Source organism: Pimephales promelas, chromosome 4 (assembly GCF_988280905.1).
Source record: "Pimephales promelas chromosome 4, fPimPro1.hap1.1, whole genome shotgun sequence".
Taxonomy (NCBI): domain Eukaryota; kingdom Metazoa; phylum Chordata; class Actinopteri; order Cypriniformes; family Leuciscidae; genus Pimephales; species Pimephales promelas.
Genome location: NC_142772.1, coordinates 41,960,064 through 41,972,851, shown reverse-complemented (window position 1 = coordinate 41,972,851; position 12,788 = coordinate 41,960,064). Strand labels below are relative to the sequence as shown.

Here is a 12,788-nt window from a genome sequence, read left to right as displayed (position 1 = left end):
GCTAACTGTTTATGGCGTCTCCTCTGGATTTGTAACGAACAATAAGAAAAAGATAACTTAAGCAAACAAAACTTGGTCAAAGAACGTAATTCCAATTAAGATAAAAAAACGTTATTTCTAAATGTGCATGAAATGTTTTAAATAATGATATAGGCCTACAATTTTATCATTTTGCAAACATGGGAACGTTACTGAACATTTTGAAACAACTAACATTTAAAATGTTAAGCAAACATCCAACTAAAACATTTCAGGAAAAGAATGTTCCACGGACAATGTAGCCTTTATAAATAGCCTATTGTTTTTGTGAGAACATTATCAACAGATAACTCTGAGCAAGCATACGTTACTTGAAGGATGTTTGTTCATAATTGTGAGAAAGTTCGCTGTTAGCTGGGTGGGAAATAACCGGTTCCTGACCGAATCTTTTTAATGAGATGATTCAAAAGATTCGAGTCACTTGGATGAATCATAAACCTCACCACTAGAATAGAGAGGGTCAGGAAGATCGGTGGGTGGGGTTAACCCTTTGTGGAAAAAAAATTAAGGAATCACGTGTTCCCAGATCAAAGGAGATCCGCTTTGTACAGAGAGCGCGAGCAGCAGCCAGCGAGGCATAAGCGAGCGCGCGAGCAATGCGATAGTGCGGGCAGCAATGGTGAAATCAGCCACGACATTCTTTCCAAGGACAAACTTTTATTTTTAATGATCGCTATTATCATTTCGCACCATCCATTGGGCTTTTTTCTTTTCTGTTTTGGTGTCGTTTGCATTTTGGGAGGGAGCTTTCTCCTCTCAAATTTGATTCTGAATCAACACTTTTTTGAAGACCCTTGGAAATTATGTTCCGATCGGCGCTGATCCAACCGGCAAGATGATGATTTTACCGAGGAGTGGGTTCGGTCGTGGTGCTGATTCGGTGGTCTTGGTGTTGTTTTGGGTCTTGGGAAGCGTCGTAGCCAAGGATACTGCCTTTGTGGAAGTTGTTCTTTTTGAGTCGAGCCCAAATGGTGATTATACCACTTACACGACAGGTCTGCAAGGGCGCTTCTCCAGAGCCGGAGCCACTATCAGCGCAGAGGGCGAGATCGTGCAAGTACGTTTCCGTCTCTATCGGTGCACTTGCATGGGAATTTTACCCTCTAACAACTTGATTTCTGTGCGGTGCATTCGCTCTCCGCAAGTTTGTTTTTCTCTTTCTTTTCAAAGGGGGTGTGGGGTTGCACTTCACTACGCGAGGATGGTACAAGACCAGCGAACTATGCGGTCGCAAAATGGCCTCTTGTCTTGCAAAACATGAAAACGTACTTGCAAAAAAGTTACTTTGATGCACAACTTGCATTAATTGTGTTGTAGGCTACACTGCAGAAACGGACTAGGGACGTGCAGGAACACATGTGGCTAACTTTGTAGCGCAGATGACAGTAGTAAACATATGTCAGAGGTTATCAATTTTAATAACAGCATTTCCTAGATCTTTCCCAGAAGTGTCAATGTTGATTCATAGTAACAGGATTCCCACAGTCAATGAATACCTGGAAAGATAAAAGAATTATAAATCTTTAAAAAAAAAATCTCTGAAATATGCTTTATGGCGTTAAAATGAGCCAGACTGGAAAATCAACAAAAGTTCCAGGACTCTCCCATAACTTTTATTCATTTCCACAGTTGATATAATTATTCTAGCTTTGATTTCCCTTTGAAAGATGACTTGTTATTATTACATAATCATACTAATTAGAATGGTGTGATTTTAAATATGTCCATGACACCTGTCATATAAATGTCATTTGTTTGAAGTTCATTGAAAGCTGTGAGAAATCATCTCCATAATGCTGTCCAGAAGACCGCTCTACTAAAATAACATCTCCACTGGGATCTGTGCTATTTGATAAATTGTTTATGAACCATTACACCTCTGTGTGATTTATCCTTCTTATTGCATGCAAGCGGTTTTGTATTCTCTAGGGAAAGTTTTGCAATCCTCCTAAAGAGCGCCCGTTTTCATGATTTGTTGAAAGTTTGTAATTCTTCCCTCTCCTCTTGTGAAAACAGAGAACAGGGATCAAAGCGCGAGACGTTATTGAATGCCACGCCAAGAGGAATAATTTGTCCCTTAAACACTTGCTTAGAGTTTAACACTGTTGGCAGAAGTGCACTGTGGGAAGTTATGGTGACTGAAAGAAGATGTGAATGCTTTATGCATGCAACACACTTTTTAGACTGATGCAAAGAAATCTTGTGTGGAATCAATGTAACTGTGCTCTAGCTTCATCTTTCACAAACTCCTATTATTTCTGTGCTTTCATTTACATTCCTCCTTGTGGTTTTAGTGAAGAAATATGAAAAATACAGGCTTTTTTACATCCGGGTCTACTGTGTCCGTCCCACATCATTCGCTACTATGTGTTTACAGTTGTGTACTTAGTAATGTTAGAATGTTCGCATGTATAGGATTAGTGAGTATCGCATTCTTCAAAATGGCAAGTGGTGATCATCATTTTTCAGTGATGGCAGAGGACATCGCTTTCTCTGTAGTTGGGTGAAATGAGAGATTTAGTGGTTTGGATATTTAGACTGGCCGTACATCCATTTAGCACGGGCCATTTGGCTCTATCTTTAAACCCGCTGAGATGCCGGACCTCAGCTTTACGTTGAGAAGCATTTGAGGTTTGCTATGTTTTCAGACATAGTTAAACATCGCTTTTATCACTGAGGCCAAGTTGGGATTCCTATTGGGATCGTGTTTGTAATATATTCTAACGTTGTAATCAGTGTGCACACAATGTTTTAGATCTTTTCCTTTACCTTTTGTTCGCTCTCATTTTCCGAAATGCTATGCCATGTATCGTTCACAATTTTCTTCTTAGCAATGCCATAATTTCATCTCAACTTTTCGGCAATGTCATAATTTTGTGTGGCTTTGAATGGTGTTGGGATGATGTGAGATGTTTTTTTGTTGTTGTTGTGAAGCTGATTGAATAAGAACCATATGAAGATATTTTTGAGATTTGACTTCTTATGTTTGACGCAATATAGTTGCGTAATTCAGAAAAAAAAGTTCAGTTGCAGCATTCTCGGAGTCTTAAGGCCCGATCACACCAAGAACTATATCATCTGTTTGTTCTAAGTGTGCAGGATGGGTTCTGATTGGCTGTTCATCAGCTGGAAAATAATCGTTCTTAAAGGGATACTCCACCCAAAAATGAAAATGCTGTCATCGTTTACTCAGCCTCAAGTTGTTGCAAACCTGTATGAGTTTCTTTCTTTTGCTGAACACTAAGGAAGATATTTTGAAGAACGATTGGAACCAAATTGACTTCCATGGTAGAAAAAAAGTCAATGGTGCCAAAGTTCTAATTGTTCTTCAAAATATCAGAAAGAAACTCATACAGGTTTGCAACAACTTGAGGGTGAGTAAATGATGACCGAATATTCATTTTTGGGTGGAGTATTAAAGTGATTCCAACGATATTATCATTACAGTTATCATCATTGGTGTGCTTGTTCTACATTGTTCATACATTTTCTTGTGCCTAATTGCTTTTATCCATGTTAAAAGTTTTCCTGAAAACCACAGATGCTGGTCTCAATTTCCGTTTATTGCATTTTAACCTGTAGGATTGGTGAGCTGGCGGCTGAATTATAATGAAGCGTTGTTTGTTGGGCGTTGAGAATCCAATTAAGTCAATAAGTGTGGGTTTTAGACTGTAGGATGTGAATTTCAAGCACTTTTCAGAAAACTAGCCCTAAGCCCTGGTACATCCTTGTCAGTTTTCCCTTGAGTGAAAAGGAGAGCCTGGAGTACCAAAGCAGGGCCAAAGCAAACAAATTAACTCAATTTGCTACATACTCTACCTTATGGGGCAGGAAGCAAAGTGACTTTTCTTGGCTAATACACCAATAAACCAATGTTCTCCTTGGCTAGAACCTCAATTGCCTCAATTTTGTCTTCTCATAGCATGAAAATCAGTGTCTTTTTAAATGATTCTTACATAATGTATTTGTGGCTTTTCTCTTGGAATGGGATGATGGTGTTTTGAATATAGTGTTACGTTCCAGGGCCTTGTCTCCAGTATAGAGACTTTCTAGCTGTTGGTTTTTGCATACGTTTATCACAGGGATATTATTATTTTAGTTTTTAGGGGTTTTTTGTCAAAGGCTGAAAGGTTAAGTTGAAATGCTCTTACATCCAATGTTTGGTCTGTAATGATTTTGCCAATCCTTTAGCTGACATGGTGGTTATTAGTCTAAATGCTGATGCGTGATTTACTACTACATTTGATTGACTGTAATGTGTGTATGGAAGGCTTACGATTGAAAGTTTTGCCACAAAGTTTAGGCCCTGATCATAATGCACGCAACATTGTACGTTCAAGCAATAAAAGTCTGCTGAATGTTTTGATAGCTTTGTCCTTGATACTCTTTTGTAGTGACTCCCAACCAGGGGTGCTTTTATTTTGCTTTGCATTACTTTGTTAAACAGAACTTTTAAATGTTTTAAGCCAAGGTTGTCAGCAGGTTAAAATGACAAATAATCTTGTGATTATTTATTTATTTATCTATTTATTTTTTTCAGTTCCTTCAAGGAAAGAAACAGTGAGTTTAACGTGTGGATATTATTTTATAGGATTGTGTGTATTAGCCTATACCATTAACATTGCAATCTGTTTCACCTTTTTGTTTTAAAAATTACTAATAATATTGAGTGTAATGCTGAATAGTATTTTGAATAATATAAGTTATAATAGTAAGATTTATTTTTGAAAGACATTCATACTTTTGGATGCATTATATTGGTCAAAAGAGACTGTAAAGACATTACTAATGTTACAGAATATGTCTATTTAAAATAAATATTTTGTTTTATATTGTTCATCAAATAATCTGAAAAATAAATCACAGTTTTCACAATAAGATTTTTTACATTGATAGCAATGAATGTTTCTTGAGCAGCATATCAGCATTTCTGAAGGATCATGTGACACCGAAGACTGGAGCAATGATGCTGAAAATGGCTTTGCCATCATATGAATGTTAAATTTGAAAATAGATTAAATTAGAAAGCGGTTATTTTAAATTTACAATATTACAATTTGTACTGTATTTTTTTTTTTGATCAAATAAATGCAGCCTTGGTTGGCATAAGGGACTTACAAAAACATTACAAATTTTACCAACCTCACAGTGTACATTTTAGTATAATCATGGATATCAATAAAATAATATTATGAACATTATACAATTATTATATGCTATTTTTACTTTGATGGGATTAAAACAAAATGGGAAATGAATTGGATAAATAAGTTTGCCTATGTGATTGTTATAAGTTGCACCTGTCTTTAATTTTTCAGGGAGATAATGACTGTCACACCAACTGTTCTCAGTGTGTGAAGCCAGACTAGTTTAGATTTATCTCTCATCTACCATCATAACTCAGTACATCACTGTTTGTAGTTCATGACCGTTACTACTGAAAGTCCTTTAAATAAACAGAAGTGAAATGAAGTGGTCTGTGTGAACGCTGGTAGTACAGGCGATGACATGTTGTCATGGTGGCATTAAAATGATGCCCTCTCTCCATTCTCTCAAGCAGAACTGTAGTGTCATATTATCTACACATAACTGACCTAAAATACCTTGATGGATGACTCGTCTTATCAGCTCCTGCAGCAGAGCTAGAACTGTGCTGGTGGTTTTTAGACACTGTTCTCGTTGAGAACTGGATGTGGGAAAGTAAAATGGTACTTCCTCTTGTAACCTTGTTCACACCTGTTTGTTGCGGCTGATAACTGTGAAATCTGTACGTGTTGAAAATTGACGCCTTGTTTATATTTGAGTGGAATGTTTGTAGTTGGGATATGAGTTTCGATCATTATCGTTCGTTTTCTGTTGTACAATGCTTTCAAATGCTTAGCGCATCCCACTTTAATTTTTGGGATTCTGAGGGACACTGAACCTGAAGTGACAAGTCACTTCCACATAGTCAGATTTCCTTTTAAGGTTCTGAGAACATTGGTGATTGGTTCCAAGCATAAACATAATGTGTTATTATTAAAGGGATAGTTTTTCCAAAAAAAAAAAAAAAATTTTGAAAGTTGGAACAACTTTCCCAAAAACGAAGATTCTGTGATTTATTTATTCTGTGGAACACACACATGTAGAATATGTGACGAATTATTCTAGTGACTCCTTTGAAACTTAAATGACACAATAGTTTCAGTTAATTGATCAATATGACTTGTAATCTTGACATCCACACCCTAGCACTATTTGACATGTACCTTAGTTTGTGAGAGAAGTGGTGAAGTCCACTTGTTCAAATTTAAGTTCACAAAATCGGTCTGAATGATTGGTTTTTGAATTAGTCAGATGATCTGAGAGGTGAAGGACAGCTCTCCCAGTCTGGATTTAATTTGGTTGTAATGGGTGGAGCTAGAAGGTCTAACCACACCCTAACCCTTTCCATAACTCTATACCTCCACCCATTAGACGTGGAGCTGGACTAGGTCAAGCTCAATACCATGCATCCAGAGAGGTGGAGCTGGATGCCAGTTGGCTCTGCAGTGAGCACCGCTTGTTTCGAGTTGACTCCGTAATCACAGAGGCTAATGGGGCTTTTCCACTACACAGTACCAGCTCGACTCGACTTGACTCGACTCGAATTTGGTTTTCCACTGTGTAAAAGTTGTACCTGTACCTGCTTTCGGGTACTTTTTTTAGTTTCACCTCCGGCGAGGTTCTGAGCGAGCTAAGGCGATACTAAAATGAGACGCGAAAACAATGCCGACTGCTGATTGGTCAGAGAGATTCGAAACCATATTATATGGAAACCATTCACTGTGTCGTCATTGCACGTGCCAGTATCCCGAATATCCCCGCCATTTTTAAATGGTTTGGCCAGAGATAGTTTCTAAACTTACTACTATTATTATTATGGCAACTCGGAAGAATACGCCGTGATCAAACAATGAGGTGCAGACTTTCCTTTGTTTGGTTGCCGAAGAGAGGATCCAGCAAGGGCTTGATAGGGCAGCGAGGAACGAAAGGCGTCACTATGACGACCAGGTATTATTTGTGGCGGTACTGTCTGCAATGGAAAACGATGCGAAAAGCGAGTCGAGTCGAGTCTGTACTGGTAATGGAAAAGCGCCATAAAGGGATAGTACACCCAAAATTTGTAATTATGTCATTGTATGATGCTCTTTCTTTCTTTGGAACACAAACAAAGATTTTTACTGTTTATATAATAACAGTCAATGAAGTCCAGTGTTGTTTTGGACCCCAATATTTTTTCAAAATATCTTCTTTTGTGTTGACCGCAGAAGAAAGAAACCCATAAGGGTAAGTAAATGATGATAGAATTTTTCATTTTTGACTGAACTTGTGAACTATCACTTTAACAGATTGTCAATGAGCAGCAACTACTACTACTATTCCTTTAATAGACCGTGAGGCGACTTTCCTTATTTGCTAAATGTTGAACATTTGAGGTCTGGGGTAATTCCTAGATGCATAAACCACAATTTAGTACTTTGTTTTTTTCGTTTTATCTTACAAAATCTGTTAAAGTCAGCCCACGTTCTGTGGTGTGATTGATACAGTGTCTTTCCTCAAAGCTCGCTGTAGTTTTGCGCTTAAATTAGGACCATAATGAGAGCTTGGTTTGGCCCAAGGAGTCTGCATGCTTTTCCCACAGACTGAAACCATGGGAGTCCAGAACGGCCCTTCACGAGACAGTGGGTACCCGAAAACACGGGGGCCCCTCCCTGTCCACAGCAACGGTAGCAATATTCAACAACCGTGGGTTTAAAAGGTTAAAAGTGCTGCACGACTACTTTTCCATTTATTGGTTTTGCGGTGGCAGCTGTATTTTAAGACGTATCTGCTCAAACCACTAACCCGTCGGCCTTTCATAGACTTGCCAAAGTAATTTGAGGTTGTTTTTTTTTTCTCCCTCTGTCGGAGTAGAAAAGATTAAACTGTTTTTGTCTCCTCCTTTCTTCCTTTACCACTGTCTGCCTCACTCTGATGCGCTTGAAAAAAATGTTTATTGTTTGTTTTCTCGAGGCGCAAATAGTTTAGGCAGAAATAAATAGAAAATTCAAACCGTTGGCTCTATTTTACCCGGCGCAGAATTAATCCTACTCTTCCCGCAATTTAAGGCTCGAGCAATCGCTCAGTTCTCTCTCCTTGAACCCCCTATTGATTTGCCCATCAAAGCTCATTTACAAGGACTGGATGTTCACTTGAGAGGCAAGTGCGGTCCTGATGGTGACTGACAACACAGATTGATTAGCTTATCACAGCTCATCATTCCAGTTGCCATGGTTACACCAAGAATCTCAGTTCCGACAGTTGAAATGTGGGGCTTTTTGGAGGACAGACTCTGAATTAGGGGTGGGTGATATGGAAATAATATCATGTCACGATAGTGTTTAACCAGCAAGGCTTTAAAACGCATGCAAATTTTAAAATTCTTTCATGATTGTGAATAACTGCAATGTCACGAGAGCATGACCCTACCTTATGATGTGAATGTACGTTGTGTTGTACAGTATGTTCACTGTACAAATAATATGATCAATAACGTATGTTTTTACGTTGCTTTAACTCATCAAAACAATTGAAGCAATTTTTAAATCATTTATACAAGATTCAACTCATTTATGTCAGTTTATCGTGCTTCGGTGCGTTCTATAAAGCCACTTTTACACAGAGATTCCGGAAAATACATGGATAATGTGACCCGGAATTTGTCCCGGGATTGTTTGAATTCAGTTCATTCACACTGCCAATGATTTGCCGGGATCTGTGAGTGCGTTCACACACAACCCGTAAAAATCCCGAAAAGACACATGACGTCAGGATGAGACGTGTAACGTACGCGTCGAAAACATGTACACGCGCATACCGTTCCACAAAGCTGGTGAACGATCTCAACTTCAGCGCGGATAGTGAGGAGCTCCTGGTCTCTGCTTCGTTCCAGTTTGCAGACATTTGTTCGTCCTTTCTTTGTTGATGACGAACACAAATTTCTTTTAAGAGCAACAGAGTCGCCTGATGGCACGAGTGTCATCACCATGACACACCCCTTACGGCATTGATCCTGGCCGATACAAATATTTGTTGGTTTTAAAATCCGATATTCCGATATATCGGTCGATATTTTTTTCAGGAACACACAACAAAACATTAACAGATTTCCCTAACGTTAGTTATTTGTAGTTATGTATGAGTTTTAATTAAAATAATATGATAATGCACTTTAAAAAGAAACTTGTATCTTTTATTGTCGCAACAAAACAGAGGAGGAACCAAAGCTCATTAATTAATTAACAAAGCTCATTAAATTCCACTAATGATAGTGGCATTAGCTAGCTTTGTGGTTAGCTAGAATATGTTGCGCGTTATAAACGAGTGTTGCCAACAGGGACGGTGTAGAGTGCCCTCTGGTGGACAAACTATACAACTCCAACACTCCGAAGCGTGTTTCGTCCGTTTTTATTTTATTTTTGAAATATTCATTTATCGGCCATTATAACTGCCGATACCGATAGTTTGGAAAAATGCCTAACATCGGCCGATAATATCGGCCTGCCGATATTTTGGTCTGGCTCTAGAATGCACCGAAGTATGATGAACTGACATAAATGAGTTGAAATGACTTGCATATCTAAGTTGTACTTAAAGATTTAAGTCGGAAACATTTGAGATGGAGCACGATACTATGTTACTTCTCCAAAAGCAGATCTTGAAGACATTTCAACCGTTCATGATCAAAACTTGTGTTATCGCACGCCCCCCTACTCTGAATCCAATAAATAGGCCAATTTTGATGTTGACTGACCCAATCGTATGGCCGATGTGCTTATATTCACTCCGTTTTGTCTCTATACTTCTGCAAAAGCAGCAGAGGGTTATGAAATGACAATGCTCTTGGGGCACACAGGGGCTCAGGCATGCTTTGTTGTTGTTCAGGAATGTGCTGACGAACGGCTGAAGTCCAAAACGCAGACCCATTGTTTCCTTCAAGCTCTGGTTTTCAGTCTTTCCCTCTTTCAGTGTCTGACTGTCTCCGTCTGTCGTGTCCTTGTACTTATCGCTGTCTGTCACGCCATTAGACACTCTGTCATGCCCTGACTCTCTATGGTACTTGCCGTCTATTATTCCTTTGTCTTTCTCTCAGTTTTTGCCCTTCTGTTTAACCAGTTAGTATAGACTTGAAGGTTTTCCTCAGCACTTGTTCATATGTTTCCTTTTCCTCTTCGCTCTCTAGGGACTCTTTCACATCATGGAGACGAGGGGTCTCGGAAAAGGGTTCGAGTTATTGTAAAGTCTTAGATTTCAAGTTATGATGAAAGGTCAGATGATGACCACTGATGGTCAGATCTGATTTGAGACTTCAATACCATGCAATTTAAGCAGACTGGATTATAATAATTTCCATCATAACCTAGACTTGACTTGAGATTTAATCTTGAATGGAAACTTGAATCAAGTCTAGGTCATGCTGGAAAACGGTTGACATGTTGACATGGAAAACATGTTATGTTTTAACATGATTGATTTACCAGCTATTGTTTTTTTTTTTCTTGGACAGTTGCTGGACACATTAAGATGGTTAAAATGTTCTGTAAAATAAATGACAGAATAATGGATAAATGCACATTAGATTAGATTAGATGTACAAGCATACTTGGATTGTTGATTTTGTAGAATAATTGCATGTTGGTTGTCTTTTCTGATATTATTTTAGGAAATTAGCAGTAATTATTATTTTTTTCCTAATTTTTTTTTAATGACAGCTGTTGAGTAGGGTTGGGGAATTTTTTTTTTTTTTTTAAAAAGATAAATGCTGTTGATATATGTTATTAATTTCTAGATCTACATGAATCGTTAAAGTAGCCCATAATGTACATTACCACTTAACCAATAAACACTTTGATTCAGTGAGGATGCACTAAATTGATCAAAAATTACAGTAAAGACATTTACAATGATACGTAAGATAATTAAATGTTGTTCTTTTGAACTTTCCATTCACTTTGGTCCACTTTCAACTGCTCTTCCCGGTTCTTTTAAAGTGTTTTATAAATAAAGTTTGATTGATTTGATTTGAAAGAATCCTCAAGATTATTTATAAAGGAGACACTGAAGAATAAAGGCTGCTGAAAATTCAGCTCAAATTCAAAATATATTAAAATAGAAAAGTTATTTTAAGTTGTAAAAATATGAACAATATTTATGTTTTTACTGTATTTTTGATCCAATAAATGCGATTACTATAATGTACCTCTTTCAAAAATGTAAAAATCTTACCTGTTACGACCCCAAATGTAGATGTTAGAATTTTTTTTTCTAATTTTGCGGCCAGCTGGCAAACTTGAGCAATAACTGCAATGTCATGAGCTTCATGCACCAACAGGATATAACAGAGTTTATGCCTTTTTGCCTTAAGGTTTTGTCTTTTATTGGTTAATAGCACATTTTGAAATTTGTCATCCTAATTACCTTGTGTTGCTAATTATTTTTTAATAGTTCTCACGGGTTCTTTTTGAAGAAGGCTATACTATCAGCCAAACAACTTCAGCAAAATCCAAGCTTCGCACTAGTATTGTAATGTTTACCAAGTCATGAAATCCTCGAGTCTTAAGACCATATCTCTACCTATCATTTATGCTACTTTCTTCTTTTGTTCTAGAACACTGGGTTCAAAGTACTCACTCACTTCCACCTTTTGTAATAAGGTTTTATTATGTTAACATAAAATAGCAATGAGCGATACTTTACAGCATTTATATATATATATATATATATATATATATATATAAATATATGTGTGTGTATGTATATGTGTGTATATGTGTGTATATATATAATTAATATACAGTATATATACTGTGTATATATATATATATATATATATATATATATATATAAATGAAAATTAAACTACATTAATAAATTGTTTAATAAATTAATTATCATTCATTGTCATTTCATGTTAGATACTGCCATTATATCGCACTTATTTCTTGGTTGTGTACAAAGTTCACCACATTTGTATGTTAAGAACTGGCTTTAAGGCGTCTAAAGGAAATCCCAACTGATTTGGGGAAGTACAGATAAGCTCTGCTCTGAATTACGTGTTGTACCTCGTAAGTTGGCTTACGAAAGCACTTATTTGTGTCTTTGTTAAATTAAGAAAGTCCTCTGTCCTTGATGGATCATCATTTTGGCTTGTTCCTTTGTTCACTCCACATGGCTTCTGTATAATTGCTCCCCTGTTGTTTCCCATGGTCACCAGGTGTTCATTTTGTCATAGACGGATGAACACATCTCAACCAAGGCGTTGCTTCTCTTCGGCTTCTGAAATAGACTACAATGCCTGACAACTGTCTCCTGGCTCCCTTTTAATGAGATACTCGCGGTCCCTTCGGTATAGCGGCTTCCAGCTTTGAAAAATTAGGTTGTCTGGTCCAAGCGGCAAAGTTGTCTCTTTGGTTAATGTTTTCAACTGGCCTGTACTGTAACAGAGGTAGATTTATCTAAACTTGACTAGAATTCCCTCCCTCTGGAAGGTGTATACCTGGCTGAATATATATATATATATATAGTTGTTATTAATACACTATGTAAATATATTAAAACAGATGGTCTCTAGCTTTTAAAGTTGTATTTGTATGTTGCTAATCTCAGGAAAGGAAAAAAAAAACATTTTGGTTGTTCTTTCCCCAGGCAGTTCCATGTTGAGTTGAGATGACTTTCAACACCTTGTCTAT

The 12,788-nt window shown here is 37.3% G+C and overlaps 1 protein-coding gene across 1 annotated transcript in view; it reads left to right on the top strand.

Annotated features, from left to right (window-relative positions):
- The first annotated feature begins 557 nt into the window (after window positions 1-557).
- Window positions 558-12,788, top strand: part of znrf3 (zinc and ring finger 3) — a 74,744-nt gene continuing 62,513 nt past the window's right edge. Inside the window, exon 1 of the mRNA XM_039659830.2 lies at window positions 558-1,096. Coding sequence (XP_039515764.2) covers window positions 875-1,096 — 222 coding nt within the window. The 5' untranslated portion in view covers window positions 558-874. The remainder of the gene's footprint in view (window positions 1,097-12,788) is intronic.